Genomic DNA, 18,061 nt, shown 5'->3' on the forward strand with positions numbered 1-18,061 from the left:
TTCGCTCAAAGATACGTGGCTGCTCTGCAACTGATTTAGCAGATTTTTAATTAGTAAGAACTGCACTCACTCAAACAACGGAATATTTTGGAGATCAGAGGGAAGACTTTCCCAGCAAAAGAAAACGCTACGAGCAGTAGCGTGAAGGTGAAGCAATGCCGGCAATGCAGTGCTGCAGTGTGGCCAGCAGATGGGGGCTGGACCTCAGAAAAGGATTCTGCGGGCTGTCGTAGCGCAACCAGCACATTCCTTGGGAGAGTCCCGCTCCGCTTACAAATATGGCTACCGAATTATCAAGGCAATGGAACATTCCCGGGAGTAAGAGGGCTGGCAAGTAGTCATACATTGTGGGACTCTGACATCACACCCAAATAGGCTATATTTAGGCTCGTGGGACTGGTAGCACCAAGAGATGATCCAATCGTCTGGTCTGCTCGTGACCACTATTGCATTAGGCAATTCTGGGAAACTGAAGCTCAGACACCTAACTTCTCGTCTGCCTGAACGGATGCAAGAGAGTACATTAAATGAACAAAATATTTGCTCTTTAAGAATTATGCTTTCTATAGCTGCCAAAAGTCACCTGTTTCTTCCTACTGTTTTTTATGGGTATTAGATCAATCTACTGAGCCTTCTATAACAGAAATTCAGCCTTTCTGTACAGGAGTCTCACTGACAACCCCTATTCTTCAATCAACACAGTGTCATGTTTATTGTTGGTCTGTGCACCTGTAAGTCAGGTTCTTTAAATCCTTTTTTCTGCCCAAATTGAAAATATGATCATCTTAACCATATCTATCTAAAAACATATATGTGTAATGTCACTTTATCTGACTTTACAGTTTGCCATCACTACAAGGTTAGTCTGGTGTCAGAAGCTTTAATAATAGGCAAGCAAATCCTAACAGAAAGAACTAATGGTGGGATTCCAGCTGAGGAACACAGTACATATTACAGTCACACAATGCTGGTTCAGAAATGATCTTTGTAGGAGTTTTTCCTGAATTGACATATACAGGACAGAATTGCTTTTATCAAGGACAGAGAGAAACAAGCTGCAGCACATTCAAGGCAACTCCCTGGATAAAAAGAGTTCATGTAGAAGTTTCATAAAGAAATAATCTGTAAGATGTGTCTACTGCTTAGACATGAAAATCTAGTTGGTATGCAATTATATCCTCAGTGAGAGGCAAGATGGTGGCGTTGTCCATGGCAAGGAAGAAAAGTAAGACAGCACCAAACCTTCAATAGTGGAGGGTAAGGGCTTTTATGAGAAGAAAAAAGAGTAAGAGTTGTGTTTTAATCAAGATGAACTTGAACTGACAGCTAGACATCCACAAAAGAACTATAAAAGAATGAGAATTCTGTTTGTACACAGACAAGGCACAGAGCCACTGATGGGAGTCACTAGCCTAAAGATGTTAGCTGAACTTGGTTTTGCAGAGGAGATTAACCAAAAAGACAGTGCAAAGGCAAAAGACACTGTGGCTCCCTCCTAGACCCATATGGAACCTCTACATAAAACCTGGAACCCGATGAGGAGAACTCTATGTGACATTTTGATGGGAGAAGCACAAGAACTCAAAAGGAGTTATGAAAGACAAGAAAGCAAAAGATTTCAAGAAGATGTCCACGTTCAAAGTCAATGGTGCTCAAAAGCAGTGGACAAAGAAGATAAAAGAAAGGAGCAGCAGTTCTGAGATGGGTAGGGAGAGGACTGTATAGACTTCGACACGCAATTATGGTAAAATAGCAAGGCAGAAGCTACAATGGAGAAAAATCAGGATGGAACTGGGAAAATAAAACCACTGATTATAAAACAGTATTGGTGGTGCAAAGATAGCTTTATTATCCCTATCTAGAGATGGCCAGCTGATCATTTCTTCCTATGGAAGACTTCCCGGGGCCAACCACAGCCTTTCCCCTACATTTATATGCTCATCCCAGCGGGCTGCATTCTTTGGTCAGCAATTCTTGGCTATTCTCCAAATGCCATTTTTTTTGGCTTTCTATCATTCAGCTGCCATTTTAAAGCCATTGTGACCACAAGCAGCAAGTGATGGTGATAAAGAAAACATGAATGACTAAGCATTCATGTGCACTAAGCTCACAAATGTGTAAGGCTTATCTAAGTACCTTGAAAGGTTTAAGGAACGCAGCAACTTTTCTAAATTGAGGAATTGATTCACTAACTTTATTGTGGATCTTCTAGGGGACTTTTAACCTAACAAAGTCACACAAAACAGCTTTGTAGATTTCCTGAGCTAAATACTATTACATAAACAGATTTGTTCTTCCCCTTGAGTGGCTCTTCTGAAAGTGAAAACACCCTTTGTCAGCTCCATTCATTCACAGTGCCATTCTTCACGGAGTCCTCGACATGATGCATCTCCAAATTTTAGTATCAAGTATCTTGGCACTTAGTTTGAACGTTCTCATTCTCTCTAATCTTTCCCTCTTTCTGCAGAAACTCTACAGTGTTTCTACAGTGCAATATCAGTAGAGCATCTCTTGATGGTATGGCAGATTACTCTGCTGAAGCCAACTTGAATACAGGAGCATACCCGAATCTGGGAGCAGCAAAAGATTTCATTCTCTGCTCTCCCTAAGTGGAACATGCCTCATTAGTCTGCATCAAATTTTCAAGCTTTGACTTACTGACTTCCGGATTTTAAGTTCTGAAACTTACCTGTGTTTGTATCTCCAATAGTAGGCTGCCCCTCTTAAAAAAGTAACAGAATGATCTTTTACACAGGGGGAATGCTTTTGTGGCTAGTAAAATAGCAGGCTAGTATTTAGGAAGCTAGTTCAGCTGCCAAAGGCAATAAGGAAAAAGCACTGATCTTGACAGCCAAAAAGCATCCTTATTCCTAACTATGCTTACTGTATCCATATCTGATAGGAAGTACCATACAGAGAATGCTAATTTTGACAGGATAAAGAAATAGTAGTAGAATTCCAGTGATATCATAGCTTTGTGATTTATTTTAACAAATGTGTATCTTGATTAATAAAAATTGTGTTTTGTGCAAACCTCTACATTCCAAAGATACTAACCAGAGACTCTCAATCAAAACATTCCCCATTAAAACAAATAATAAAGCAATCGTGTTTTAACATCAAACAGCACTGAAAAATCAACCATTATCGAACCTGCTTTCTAGCTCCCCAATTGGATAATCCTTCTTCTCTCTCATTTCAAAAATGTTAGGAGTAATCACAATAAATATTTACCAGATGTTTAAAAACAACTCCCCAAAACTTACTCTTCCACCCATCTTTGAAGAATCAGAAGCTAATTGGTTAAAAATTATATATACATCTTGATCCTGTAATCAGTTTGTAAAATATATGGGTTATAAAAAATGTATTTATGGCTTACAAAAATATTTACAGAAAGAATGACATCTAAATACTAAAATGACTATTTGATACCACATACCTGGTTTGTTAGAGGTTGCTGAATCTGGTCAGTGTATGATAAGGCAGAAACCTGTTGGTCATTTATGTTCTGCTGCCGACGATCACTGTACTGCTGATGTGAATGGGACATCTGTCCAGCCATCTGAAGGCCAGCAGCATGGAATGAAAACGATGGTGCAAGCCGAACAGATGAAGGTTTGCATGCTGAAGTCTCTCCTCCTAGAAAGACAATACAGGATTTTAATGGGAAGTTCATGTCTTTAAAATATTTACTTCAGCTAGTCTCCATCTCCTAGCTTACAGAGCATGTAAGCACTATTAGGTTCATTGTTTTAACATATGCAATAGTTTCCATATAGATCAACACAGAAATCATCCTCATATAAAGATAAGGCTACCCAGCTGAAGTAACCCTTCCAATTTCATTTGTGGCAAATTATTCATTAAGTGTTTATTCATATTTATCCTCAACTCAGGATCTGCTCTTTCAAGGCTGTTCACAGCAACTTTAAGGACTGATTTATGCCAAAAGAAAAGAAAAAAAAAAGCTCATCTTTCATGGCCTCAATGGTTATACTTCCTACAAATTGCTTAGCTCACCAGCCTACATTTTAAACTTCCGTCCTTCTTCCGATGCACACTGTACTTCAACTCAGCTTCCTGACTCCTACTGTTGAGTTTCATCAGGGTATAGGTAGCAAGCACTGTAACTTGAATTAATTCCTTTTTGGGAAGGAGAAATCAGACTGCAACAAGCAACTGCAAAGCAAGAGACAAACAAAATGCTTGGTATCAAGTTGCAGGAGAATGGCAAATTATATGGCCAAAGTCCTAGATTCTATAACTTCCTGAAAAATGCCAAATTCCACAGGCAGATAGAATCTGCCTCTAAGTGGGTCAGTTCCCGCACCTCTCAGAGCTGTTGTTAGAGACCTTTGTCAGATGACATTTACTTGGTTCGCAGTCTGCCTGTACCTTCACAGGTCTCTAACAGTGGAGGACAGAATTAAAAAACAAATTGATTTTCTCTGCTTGCTAACAAAAGTTTAGGATGTTCCACATTTAACATCCATCCTCTTGCCTTCTGCTTTTTGCTGATTATGCCAGAGGGGGGAAATTCTCTAAATGGATGCAATGTTGGCACAACATAACAAACAGGACAGGATGGGACAAGCAGCCAAAAGTACTGGAGCCAACACTGCCATTGAAGAAATACGTGTGGAATCACAAGCTGAAAGCTGGAAGCACAATTATTGGGTAAGATTAAATTTAGAAGCAAGATGTGAAATAATCAAACATCTTAACCAGAAATGGAAATCCCCATTTCCTTTACAATCAAAACTTTGCAAGGAAATATAATCAGTAGAAAAGAGATAAGTATTTGCATAGTTTTTGAGATGAACACCACGCATCAATTTGACTTTTGTAAAAATAATTGACTGCTCAATTCTCTACCTATGTTATGAAAAAACAAAACTGAAATGATACTAAAAACTGAATGGTATTGAAAATCGTACTGCCTCATTGACTCAGCACCTATTAGGACAGTAAGTTACAAAGAACTGCATGGGGTGAAATCAAGAACAATTTCAAATTCAGATAATTTAAAAAATATATTTTTGATAAAGAGCTTGCTTTAAGAAGACTTTACTTAATTAAAAAGGGGTGAAATGAAATTTTAGAGTGAAACATCCACTGACAGACCACTGGCATTTTTCTCAAGTGTTACAATTTACTACCACTAGAAGATCAACAGAACAAACTGCTCCAGAAAAAAAAAGAAAGAAACTGGTTGACTACAAGAACCTCCCTATTTTCTCAGTGATTCATTAAATCTTCAAACAAAATTTCCAACAAGGGGGCCAAGTAGAACAACTACCTGTTGTAAATAACATTTTACTTAAACAAAAATAGAAAAGAAAGAAAAACCCAAGTTCTCAAAAGAACTATGATACATGCAAACAACTTCTTTGTGTGCATTGTGATGCCCTGGTAACACAATGAGGAATTAAGATGATCTTACAGAGTACAAATACAAATGAAATAAAGAATTCCCTGATATAAAAACATTATAATCTAAGTGAACTTGATATTGCATAGAAAATTACTCTTAATTGTTCTGTAAAAGGTCCATAAAAAACTATTTTGTAATTTTTAAACCAAACTTAGTCCTAGTAAGCTCTGAAAGTGAAATTGTCCTCCAAACTTAAAGATACAGTGAAAGTATTATTTAAATATTTGAGTGTAAACTTTTAAAAATATTTGTATCTTTTTCTGTTTTGAATCCAAGTAACATCTTACATCCACTCATGATTTGGGCAACAGATGGTCGTCTTTGTTTTTAGATTTAAAAGTATCTATTAGAAACTTTACGAGTTCACATTAAATACAGGGGAAAATATATTCAAAGATTCTAATGCATCAGCTGATCTCTCTCAGAGGTACCATGATTCCTTTATGTATTTCTGCATCTGTAAAAATCATACATAAACCACATACATTTTTTTCTCACTAGTGTATTTTCTTAATGCCTAAATTCCATTTCTGCTTAGAGAATCAGAGTTAATCTTCCATCTATATAATTTTGAAAATAGAACATCAATTAAACTTCACATCTGGTTTTTGTTTGGCTGGTCCTGTATAAGGCACAGAAAAAGTTATGAAGGATGTATCTTTAGTGTACCTCTACTCTTAAAGATATACTGAACACTCCTATAACAAGTTTAATGCATATAAGAAGTTATTTGGTACATCAACTTTCTGCTCTTTTATTTTCTGCAAATTTTCTGTTTAGTCTGAAAAAAATTTAATTTAACAACAACACAGTGTCTGGATTCAAAGTTAAAACAATATTTATATCAGATAGTTAAAAATACATACTATTATTATAAATTTTAGGGTCTATTACTTTAAAAGGCATTTCCTTTATTTATTTATTTTACACCCTGGCCACAGTTCCCCAACAGCATACTAGATATCTAGCAAATTGAATATTTTAATAAAAATAAACTTCATTTAAAAATCTGTGTTTACTTATGTCCCTAAAAAACTGGAAAATTGACATATGCATATAAAAATTCCAATAACATAGTGTTCTAGTTTATACTTTGATTCCATAGTATCTTCTGATACTCAGCTCAAAAGATCACAACAAACCTGAGGATAAACTGAATAATGCAGCAGACAAAAAAAAAAAAAAAAAAAAAAAAAAAGGTCAGGGCTGACAGTATGTAAGTAAATTAGAGTAAAAAAGAGTTAGAGATATAATTAGGCCCAAAAGAACACTTGTAATGCAGATGCTTTGCATCAACTTTAAACTTTTGGTATGCACATTTTTTTTCTCTTAAGAAGAGTCCACCAGCAAGATGCTGAGGCTGCAGCTTTCTTGGTCTTCCAAACTGGAGGCAGCGCACTTGGACCAACTCACTCAATTTTAGCAGCACAGTCCCAGAGGAGAGAACTGCATGACTTAAGATAAGGAGATTGGATTGTGGAATCACAAAGAAAACTTCTCTTAGAACTACAGTTAGACAAATAACTTATATTATTCAAGTCAACTTTTTGGGAGTGTCAATGCTTGTGATTAACAAGCAGTTATCTATCTGTTTGGAGTACACATAAGAGGAGTCATAGACTAACAATGATGTCAACATCTGTCTATCCAAATAGTGTCCATCGAGAAACCTTTTTTTTTTATATATATATATATATATATAAAAATAAAACATTGCTCTCTGGTGGAAATTTAAACTAAGTTTCACACAGCTGCACTGAATTTGAGAAAAGGGGATTTTATTAAATACAAGAGCCTGCCTAGTGTCTGATGAGCTAAAGTCTGCTACAGGTGGATGGATGGAAATTGTTCATTCATATAGCATGTTCTTAAACCAAACAGAAAGGTATTTTTAAAAGTCTCTGTTAGTATTTAACCCTTAACCATGTCAGTAGCAAGCAAGAACTGAGTCAAAATGTTAAGAACCAAAGCTATAGCCTCTAAAAGATCAGTATCCAAATAATTTCCATCTTTATCGTTTCTTACTGTCACTGAAATGGAAACACAAGAGTTCACAGACTTCCCTTGCCGAAAGCAGTCACAGCTATCAACAAAAATAATGTCCAGGATACGATCCTTGATGAAATATCTGACCTTGCCCACATTTCAGACTTTGTCCCACAATACTTGCAACTCTACCCTAGCACAGCTAATCCCAACAGAACACTCATACTATACTGTTATGAGTCAAGAAACATCTAATAACCTGTTAGAAAAAGTAGGGGGAGAAGAACTGGATAGAACAGCATCCATTCAGTTTTAAGAGCCAGTCAGCTATGGTAATAGGAACACTTGCATACATAAACTGCAGAAAAGAAAGTTCCTAAAACCCCTGGTGGCCAGAGAATTCATGTGGAGAGCTCAGACATTCAGAAAACTAACTGATCCACTGGCCAAAGTGAGGGTACTAGAATCCCCAGGAGTCATCACAGGCCTCATCCTAGACTTCTACAGGATAGAAAAATCTAAGGAACAAGGTCTATTCGATCATCAGTCTTCCTTGCTAACCACTGTACCCTGAAATGATTACACATTATGAAGCAGCATGGGAGGGAAACAAAGCGGTAGAAAAAAAGTATGCCAAGATCCCTATGCATGAAGTAAATTAAGAGAAGGGATTACAGATTGGGAGTGGGAAGAACTACCTTAAGAATGGGGCTTACCTGAAGCGTTCAGAGAATGGCATAACAATAAATAGTTGAAGAGCCAAAAATGTGTACTTGCTTGTGATAAGACTAAATTAGAACTTGCCCTAAAGGAGCTACAGAAGGCATTCCACATTTCAGCCTTGAGAGATGTACCTTTTTCTCCTATAGCCATGAATGTTACAGCTCTTTTGAAGTGAAGCTGTTCAGAATATTATTAGATTTCATTACAATCCATTAGAATGCATCACAATACTAGCAAAATATAAATGATAAAAATAGTTACTTTTTGTTTTTTGTAAATTTACTATCTCCAGAAAGTAACAGTGAGCAAAAAAGCTGGAGCACTGTAAGGTCTATTCTCCAGGTTGACTGTCTGATGTCTAACAAAATTGGAAGTCATGCTACAGCTTTTCCCACAGTCACTTCTTTGGCTACCCATAGAACATATCATACATACTTTATGCACAGTAAAAAAGCCCGCACACTACATATCAAATTCACATATTAATAAGAAGTTGCACTTATTCAGAGTGTTTCATCTTCCTTTTCTAAACATGGAGTGTGACAAACCATAAATCTGTGAGTAGTAGTACATTCAATGCTGTATACAAATAAATACAAACTACAGTCAACTCTGGACTCCAAACACAACAAAAGTGCTAGACCTATAGTCCCACAAATGCTAAACAAGAAATAAGCACCATCAAAAAGGTCAAGAATAGCAATCAGAAACTAATTTCTCCTCTTCTGCACTTACACAGTGAGACTATTCCACATACATATCCAGACTTGCTACATGTCATTTTCATCTTTACCAAAATGATTCTTTCCCAGGTGTCTTCTGTAAAACCTGGAGCCTTCTCTGACAGTTACCATCACATAGAGAGAGGCTACATAAACGACTGAAGTGAGCAAACAACTTGCTGCTAAAAAAGGGGTGCAATGATACCCTTATCCACATGCACAGTTCTGTACCACTCCTGTGCCAATCCAGTACTTGTTTCAGCCTTCCACAAACCAATTCAACCCACCACCCCAGAGAGAGAGAGAGGGGGGAAAAAAAAACAACTAACAACAAGCACTTCACCCCTAAGATTTTTTTTTCTTCTAGATTAGCAAGATGAATTGGTTCACTAAAAAAAAAAAAAAAAAAACCCACAAATGTCAGCACAAAGCAAGTGACAGGATTTCTCTCTTTGAATCTTGAATTGTTAGATCAGCTCCTGTCTAATGGGACTACACCTGAAAATTCCCATGGCAATAAAATACTTTCTTTGCATTTCTGTTGACCCAACTTATTAAATATACAATCTACTTCTCAAGATATGTATGTGACTCTCTTTGGGCCACTGTCATAGTTCTACCAAAGTATTCTATTTAGGTATACATATATTGAAGGATAAAAAAGAAGATGAATTCAGTCATTGAAATCATTGGAATATAAAAAGAAGTGACATTTCCTTAATGTTTCTTCATAGCAACTTACTCCACATTTAATAATTAAAGACAAAAAAGGGTAATTGTGACATTTTTTCTGACCACCTGAGTTATACAGGTTTGCTACTACATTAAGCATAATACTTCATGATTGACTAAAGCATCTTCCAGTGCAGCAGCTGATTGTGATTTCAGGACACCAAGAGATGGAGAATTCTCCACTCAGTAACGTAATCTTTGCAACACCCTTACGAAAAAAGTCTCACTGTCTACTGACTGTATTGCAAGATGAAACAGAGAAAATGGCAAAAGTCACACCAGCATTCTATTTTCTAGTTTTCAAAGTTTAAGGGTAGTCATTACCCATGTTTGAGAACTCACTGCTCACCTGCTGAGTAACGGATTTCCTTTAAAATAATGGTAACTTCTAAGCTCCCTCCATACCCAGGTCTTCTGCATTTGGTTTCTAGGCAATAATTACTACTTCCATTGAACACTTTGGCTGTTTTCTAATAATCTCTAATAATCTCATTGTCCCCAGTTTCCTACCAATTTGTTTGACTCATCTTGGAGAAGAGGCAGAATTTCATATTAGTTCCATAGATTGAAGGGCTGGGAAAAGTATGGCACAATACCATTTAACTGACAGAAATAACGCAGGACTACATTAGAATTAGTGGCAACACTGCTTGGGGTATTCCCTGGCCCGTCAGGCTACCTGGTGTTGAAGTGTGAACCTCACTAATGTTTTCCTCTGCACAACTCCTTTCCTTTTATCTCTTCATTGCTAATACTTTTCTTCTTATTCTTCAACACCTTCCCCATAAAGATCACTGATCTGACCATGTCTACACCCTAAATATTTTGAGCCTCCCTTTTCCTTCTCTCCTTTCTGTCCTATCCTTCCTTTCCTCATTCTCTCTCTCCTATCTACTCTGTAAGTTATGCAGCAAAGTGCACAGATACTCCATCTCAGTGATACATTTGCTGTTGAATGAGAACATGCAAGAAAGCACAGCCAGAAAATAAGTGTGACCAATATCATTCACCACAGCAGGTATTCTCATTCCCACACTCAAAGTTCAAGAGCTTGTGGGCCTACACCACAGACCAAGCATGGCAGTTCTTAGTAGTGTATACAGCTGGTTCATGCTTCAAGACTATTTCCAGTCCTCCCAGTGCCACTGCAGATGAAGGCACACACCTTCTCACTATTTTTCTGTATTCAAATTACTGAATGCTGAAATAGCAAAAGGCCTCTTCAAAGAAAATCCTGTATTAGTTGAGGAACTGTACAGCCCTCTTCCTTTACATAAGATGCTCCTTTTTTGTGTGTGTTTTGTGTGCGCGCAAATTTTGCAAATTCGATCCTTCCGCAGAGTTCTAGTCAACCTTAGTTTTCAAAATCCATGTTTGGAGAAGTTCTCAGTACTAACAAGCACTATGACACCTCAGCTACTATGCTGAGTACAGCTCTAAGAAGTAAGTCTGGAAAAAGGAAAGGACTCCACTTTGCACTGTTTTAATATCCAACCACCTCTGCATTGCTTCAATGCATCTTAGAACAGACAGTGAGCAATAGAGACAAACAGCTGTATCCTGGGAACCCTATTCAAATAAACCCACATTTAAGAGAAGTTAGACCTACCCTAGATCTGCCTAAGCATAATAAATATCAAGCACCTGAATTTTAGAGTTTAGAACAATCATCTTTTAAGCAACGAGCAAATACCAACCTGAACTTTTAAGTGAACTACTGCTCTGCTGAAATACTGTTTTGCCTATCGTCCTTGTTTGCTGTATTTAAGAGGACTGCACTAGAATTTGAAGGTGCATGGACTTCACTCAGCTTGCTCTGGAACGAGGAAAGCTGAGAGAGAACCAGTGAACAAAGGGAAATTACCTGCAGCAGCTACCGCAGAACAAACAGCTCTGTTACAAATATCCCACAGTAGTTCCTCCTCTGGACACGTTTTATCATTAAGAATAGCTACTTCAGAAGTTATTCTACAATAACTATTCAGCCAACTTCCCTGTACATAAATGCCAAATACTACCATCTCTCAAAGCAAAAGTAAACCCTAATCTTAAAAACAACCATGTTGTCAAGTCTTGTTCACCAGGCCAATTCATCTAGCCCACAGAGTCCTGCTTGTGCTCTTTCCTAATGGAGTAAGCTAAGAGAAGATGAAGCGCTCAGGTGACAAAAGATTACTTCTGAGTGCCACCTTTCCCGACAGTTTGCAGACCTTCATGTCATGACACATGACATGCCTGTCATGTAATTGGTCACGTGGCAGAGAAGGAGCCAAAAGCCTTGAGAAAGACAGGCCAAGAGCAGGCGTCATTAACTGTTCTGACAGCGCCATGTCTGTCGTGGCTACCCTCTCTCCTGGATGATAAGCAGCATGAGGGGGACTCTGGACAGGAATTACATGCGTGCACCCTATAACTTTTGTGCAGTGAGGCCTGTACTTTCGGGGAACACTAGTTCATGTCACTGTGGAAATGCAGTGGGTACATCATGTGACAGGGAGAGAGCAAGTACGTACCTCTCCCTGGCAATCTCAAAGGAGTTGTCTGGTACACCTTAACTAGAAAGACTGAGTACCACTGTTCACTATAAGCCTCTCACAACAAGTGAAGAGAGGACATCTCTAAAATTCACACATATAAAACCTCTTTGAATGGAAGACAACAGAGCAAGTTATGATTTAATCCACTGGCAACACTACACAAATCTAAATTTCATTAACATACAAACATTACTCTTGAGAATCTTGGAATTAAGAAAATTTTGTGCAAGTGAAATTATTTTGTTATAAATGAAGGCCAAGATACCAAAACTTTCAGGTGTTTAGCTAAGACCTACAAGAAACCTACTCTAACTTTCAAAGTCAAAATCCTAAGCTCTGAAAGAACAGTGCTTTCAGATTTCTATTCGTGAGAAGCAGGCCTTCTAAGAGGAAGTCTACAAAAATCTACAACTCTACAAAGCAGTAAGAACTGAACTCGTGAACAGGCCTTCATATAGACCAGAAACTTCCACCTAAGTATGCACTGGGCTGAAAGAGCATTAAAATTGAAGAACACAATGCACAGCAGTTAGGAAACATCAGAATACTTACACAGTTTCAATTTAGTTCCTCTATATAAATAAATAATGACACATTCTAGTTACATGAATACCCTATTTATTTTAAAACACAGAATGGAAGTAGCACTCATTAAATAGGTAGCTATACAATAAATCTTATTATTTGCATTGTATTCAACATAATATCCCTTGATACTTCCTCCAACTATGTTCCAAATGAAATTATTAATGGCGACATGCATATTCTATACGGTAGGCATTGTTGTTGTGACTATGTAATTCACAAACAACAATTTCTTTGTGCAATATTCTTATGAGACTGGATTTTATTTCCATTCTGCAGAAAAACAAGGAGACACAGATTAAGGACAAAGGGTACAATGATTTTAAATTTTTGAGTTTGTATATAAAGCATTTGAAAGACTTTAGCAAAGACTAGGACACATGCTAGTAGGTAAATCTCTGGTTTACAGAGCTCCACAGAGGAAAAGCTTTACAGGATGTTAAGTTTCAAGTATTTATGAAAAGTAAACCAAATGAGAGAGGTCTGAAAGAGATGTTCATTCCTGCTCACAGGCAAAACCAAACAAGAAAGGGTGCTTGATTCTTGTTGGACTAAGGATTAGAAAGTAGCACAGTTCTTTCAAGCAACTGGGCACTAAAATAGAAATTACTTTGTAAATCAAAGCAAAGATCCATCCAAATCAGTATCTTTTCTCCGAAAGCGGCCAACAGCAGACACCTTGGGAAGAGAACAACAGGGGAAGCATATAGCAGTACATGCTAGGCATATTCTTCTAGTCTCCAGTCCAGGAATTACAAGAAGCAGAGTCTTTGTGACTAATGTAATATATTTGATGCATCCTCTTCTTCTATAGATTTGCTGAATCACTTATTTACATGTCAGCTTTTAGCATCCAGAACATACCATGGCAAAGGGCTCCGCAGCTTATTCATGGGCTGCATTAAGCACCACCTCCTTTGCTATGAACCTACCATTTTTTATGAGGTGATCTCTGCTGAATAGTAATAAAAACTAAGACTGCCCTCCTGCAAAGGGGCAATGATACTGACGTGATGAAATCAATGAGAAGCTTCACATCAATGATTTTGTTTATTCTACTGTTGGGGGGGGTGGTTTGTTTTTATAAGCTCTCTTTTGACACACCGACTTCATGTGATCTTCCAAGAGATGATATTCTCATATTTAGAGAAGAAACATTCTCAACTGCTTAACTGCATATGCATCAACATACTTTTTATTTAAGCTTTATCTTTTTATAATATACATTTAATATTCTTCAGAAGTTTTCCTGCCACTTTGTAACACCGTCCGAATCTTAGTCATAAACTTGCAGCTTGAGAAACACTGGTCTAATTCAAGTAGTTTGGCTGATGATTCAGCCCAACATGATATTTATATTATGCCAAATGAAGTAAGTGAAAACAGAATAGCTGAGCAATCAATACTTAATTATTAAATATTTAATAAACATTACTTAAAGAAGAGTACTAACATTTGCTTACAAACTGAAGACATTTGAAACGTTTACTAAAAACTTCAAAAGACGATTGTGTAAAGACTAATAGTATCTGTTGGACTAAAAGGAGAGAATATAAACTGAAGATTAGAGAATAGAACAAAGTTACTCATTTTTCAGAGGAAACCAATGTTGGTGAAAATGTACCAAGATGAGTATCCTGATTTTTATTTTTTTCTCTCCCCCTTAATGCTTATGTTTATTTTATTATTTTATGCAATTATGTCTAAGATTATGCAGTTTATAAGTTTCCTAATTTAAATCCTGCCATTTAAAAAGCGTGAACATAAAGACAGCAGAAAATGGATATCTGCTATTTTACGATCAAGGTGAAAGTTCAGAACAGATCTTATAATAGAGAGAAGCAAAGAATTAAGTGTGAATATTTTTATAAACAAAGGTTTAAAATCAGCTGCTTAAGTCCAGCTAGAGAAGCATATTTAATCTAGGTTTAAAGCCCACAACTGTCCTTCAGTTCCCATTGCAACTTGTGAAAAAAACAAGTATAAACAGGAAACACTGCTTCTGCAGAAAGTTCTGTCAAATTCATTAAGTAAAAAAGTGAAAATGAGAAAAATATTTTCCATCTTATAAGTCATGGTAACCTTGTAATATAGACAACAGAAATACAGTGACATAGAATTTAAAATGACATGATCTTATGAAGTCATTCCATTAAATGTGCTATAAAAGAAACACTACACTTATATTCCAGAAGGCTTCATGCAAATTCCTCTTCAAGTACACACAAATTATATTTTATCTTGGTTTTTTAGCTTCTGAAACGCACTGGAAATCACTGAGTTTCCCCATTAAAAGAAAATGTTTGCTTTACTCAAAAGCAATCAGATTTATCTCTGCTATCAGGTTTCTGATGTAAGGTTTTACAAAACAGCTGAAAAAATAAAACAAAACACCATCAAAGTAAAAATCAGATGTAATCATATGCTACCCTCAACAGTATGCTTTAGACTCTATGGTGAGTCCAACTGGTAAACGGTTGTCGACTATCACTCATCTGACTTAGGGGTATCACGATTGGTTTAGTCCTAAGAATAAGTGTTAAAATATCAGAATGCTGTCTGTTCTTCTGGGTTTAAAGTACCAATTCATCTGACTTTATAAAAATTAAAAAGAAAAAACAGTTTGGGTGATGTTTTCCAAACATATTTGGCAACGAATAGTGATAAAATTTAACTGCTTCTACCAGAATTTCAATTCCAACTGAACTCAAAGGATTTCAAACCTGCTGACACCAGGGTTATACTTGGCCAAAATTATGCTCCTAAAAGTAATTTCCACCATTATTAGTAAATGCTAGGTGGTATCAAACCTTGGGGGTGGGGGGGGGGGGAAGGAGAGAAAGAAAATGAAGGTAGATGGATTTACTCAGTTAAATACTTCATTAACCCTACAGTCAGTTTTACTGAGCTGGACAGAAGGAACGTGAGTATTTATGCGAGGTGAGCCCACAATTTGGACAACTAAAGATGACAGAGGGAGGGCTGGGGGAAGAGGAGGTTCGAAGAAGGTAAACTAATCCATGATTGAACAGGAGAAAAAGGTTGGAAAGTAGCAAAAAGGAAACAGATGCAGATTTAAGCAACAAAAATATTTTAAGACCAGATTTCCCAATATTCTTAGGCAGGAATGATATACAGGACGGAAAAAAATCCAGACTCAACAGCTACAGTTGAGTTAAAAAAAAAAAAAGTGAACGCACCATTTTTAAAGGCAAGTGTGTTCTAGAAATAGATTATTATATAGTCACACCATCTACAGATAGTTATCTCAGAAACAGAGGTTACTGCATTTTGGGAAGTACTGGTATTAAAACAGACTTCACTGATGTTCCCAAAGCCATGCTTACTGCCTAAATCTGCTTACTTTGGTACATGGCACTTTAATTAAAAAATAAAATTAAATTTAAATTAAATTAAATTAAAATAAAATAAAATAAAATTCCTCTTCTATCTACACAGCACTCCTTTCTGTTTTAAGCTACTCCAATGAAGCTTTTTTTTTTTAACTAATCTGGTTCTCTCATATACACATACACACACATATATATGTGTATATACACACACACACACACATATATAGACACACACACACAACACATATATATATTTTCACACACACACACTACACACACAGAGATTTAACAGCAATTAAATCCTTATTTCGCTTCTGTTCTAAAATCTGTGTCTGTCCGCAGTAAGTGGGAACTGCTGCAGATCATTAAATACCCATTTATCAATGCCTCTCACCAGGCAACACAATGCAGCAGAACTGCACGCAGAAACCACCCTGAACCCCAGCAACAGCAGATAATTAGCATAGCCTACCACTAAAACGACACCGTCTGATTGGAAGAGCTCGTCAGCAAGCCGGCCAATCAAAGGGGGCTATGCAAATAGCATTCTTTAGTTGCCAGGGTAGAGCTGCTTTCTATTGTCCAATAGGAAAACAAGCAATAAACAAGAAATGAAATTGAGCTTTGTCACATTTTCGAGTTGTTGTTAACACTTTCAAGTTTAAAGCAAAATTAGCTACATCTACAAAGGATTACAGTCATGTTCTACATTTCGCCCCCAAAGAAAGGGCAGGGCAATGCAGTAATGATACACAGGGATTACAGCTAAGTACAGCATTAGGATTTAAACTTCTCTTTCCACAAAATAGCTCTGCTCCATGAAGGTTTGAAGAATATATTCTTAAGTCCTGAGGTGTTAAAATATCCAAAGAAGAAAGTATTCAAACACTCTAAAGCATGAGATTTTCTGTTAAAATTCTTCAGAGTGTTTTATACAACAATTATACTTAAAAGGAGGAAAGTCCTCCTTCAGTGGTTTAGTTAGGTCGCCTCATAAAATTATGTGGGCTGCGATACTGTATCAGTGCATGCTACTTTTAATGCAAGAACTCCTTTTTCACAGGTACAAAATTTCTGTTTTTTAAAAAAAGAGGAAAAAGACTAAAAGAAAGAATCTGTTTTATTATTTACTCCACTGACAGAATTCAGATAAATGAGTTTCAGTACCTTTGACTAAACTGAACCTACAGTAAAGACTGAACATAAGAAAGCTAAGTATGATTCAGCCAATTTCTCCCACAATTACAAAAATTAAACTTACCTAAAAAATATTTTTCAGTATTTCTATACGTGACAGTGACTATATATAGGAATACACTAGATACTGACCATTGACACTTTCAACAGTCTTCATACACATACACGCACACATACACACATGTATTTTAAAATTTGCCCTCATGCAGACCACTTAAAATGAAGTATCTAAATACAAAGACTAGCAGACTTATTCTGGAAGCAACTGCCTCTCTTTAAAAGAAGAACACAGCTGTGCAGCTTCACTCTACGCCACGGTAAACAAAAGTGATTCTGCACATGTTTTACCTCATTTCCTACAGACTGAGGGTGAGGTGAAAGTGTTACTGCAATTCACTCACCTGAGAAATTTGTTTGTTTTTTTTTCCCTCAAGTGCTTGTGAAAGGTGTCTGACACTGGCACCTGACACGGATCCAGGTAGAGACCAGGTACAGGATATGACCCAACAGCTGCAGCAACCCATGTTTCTCAAACCTGTCCAAGGATCATTACTCTATTCCACCTCCCGGTTATGACTTTCTGACAGTCACCAACCTGGATCATTGCTAAAGGGGTGACAGACTGTATTTCTTTATCAATCGCTATGGCACCCAAAACCAAAAAACAGTGCCAATAATGTATGTTCCACAGCTAGAGTCTAAGAGAAATGAAAGTTTTATTGGCTGCCTCACTTAACAACTTTATTCTGAAAATTTTATCAATAGTAAACCTACCAAAAATGTTTCCTT

General features: G+C 36.9%; 1 protein-coding gene across 2 annotated transcripts in view; it reads right to left on the reverse strand.

Annotated features, from left to right (window-relative positions):
* DYRK1A (dual specificity tyrosine phosphorylation regulated kinase 1A) overlaps positions 1–18,061 on the reverse strand; it is a 90,233-nt gene that overhangs the window by 22,102 nt on the left and 50,070 nt on the right. Inside the window, exons 3-4 of one of the 2 annotated variants that reach the window (XM_067298655.1) lie at positions 4,032–4,182; positions 3,443–3,642 (exon numbers count right to left, since the gene is read on the reverse strand). In XM_067298655.1, coding sequence (XP_067154756.1) covers positions 3,443–3,565 — 123 coding nt within the window. In that variant the 5' untranslated portion in view covers positions 3,566–3,642; positions 4,032–4,182. The remainder of the gene's footprint in view (positions 1–3,442; positions 3,643–4,031; positions 4,183–18,061) is intronic. The other variant, XM_067298647.1, reaches the window with a different exon arrangement.

Source organism: Apteryx mantelli, chromosome 1, assembly GCF_036417845.1.
Source record: "Apteryx mantelli isolate bAptMan1 chromosome 1, bAptMan1.hap1, whole genome shotgun sequence".
Taxonomy (NCBI): domain Eukaryota; kingdom Metazoa; phylum Chordata; class Aves; order Apterygiformes; family Apterygidae; genus Apteryx; species Apteryx mantelli.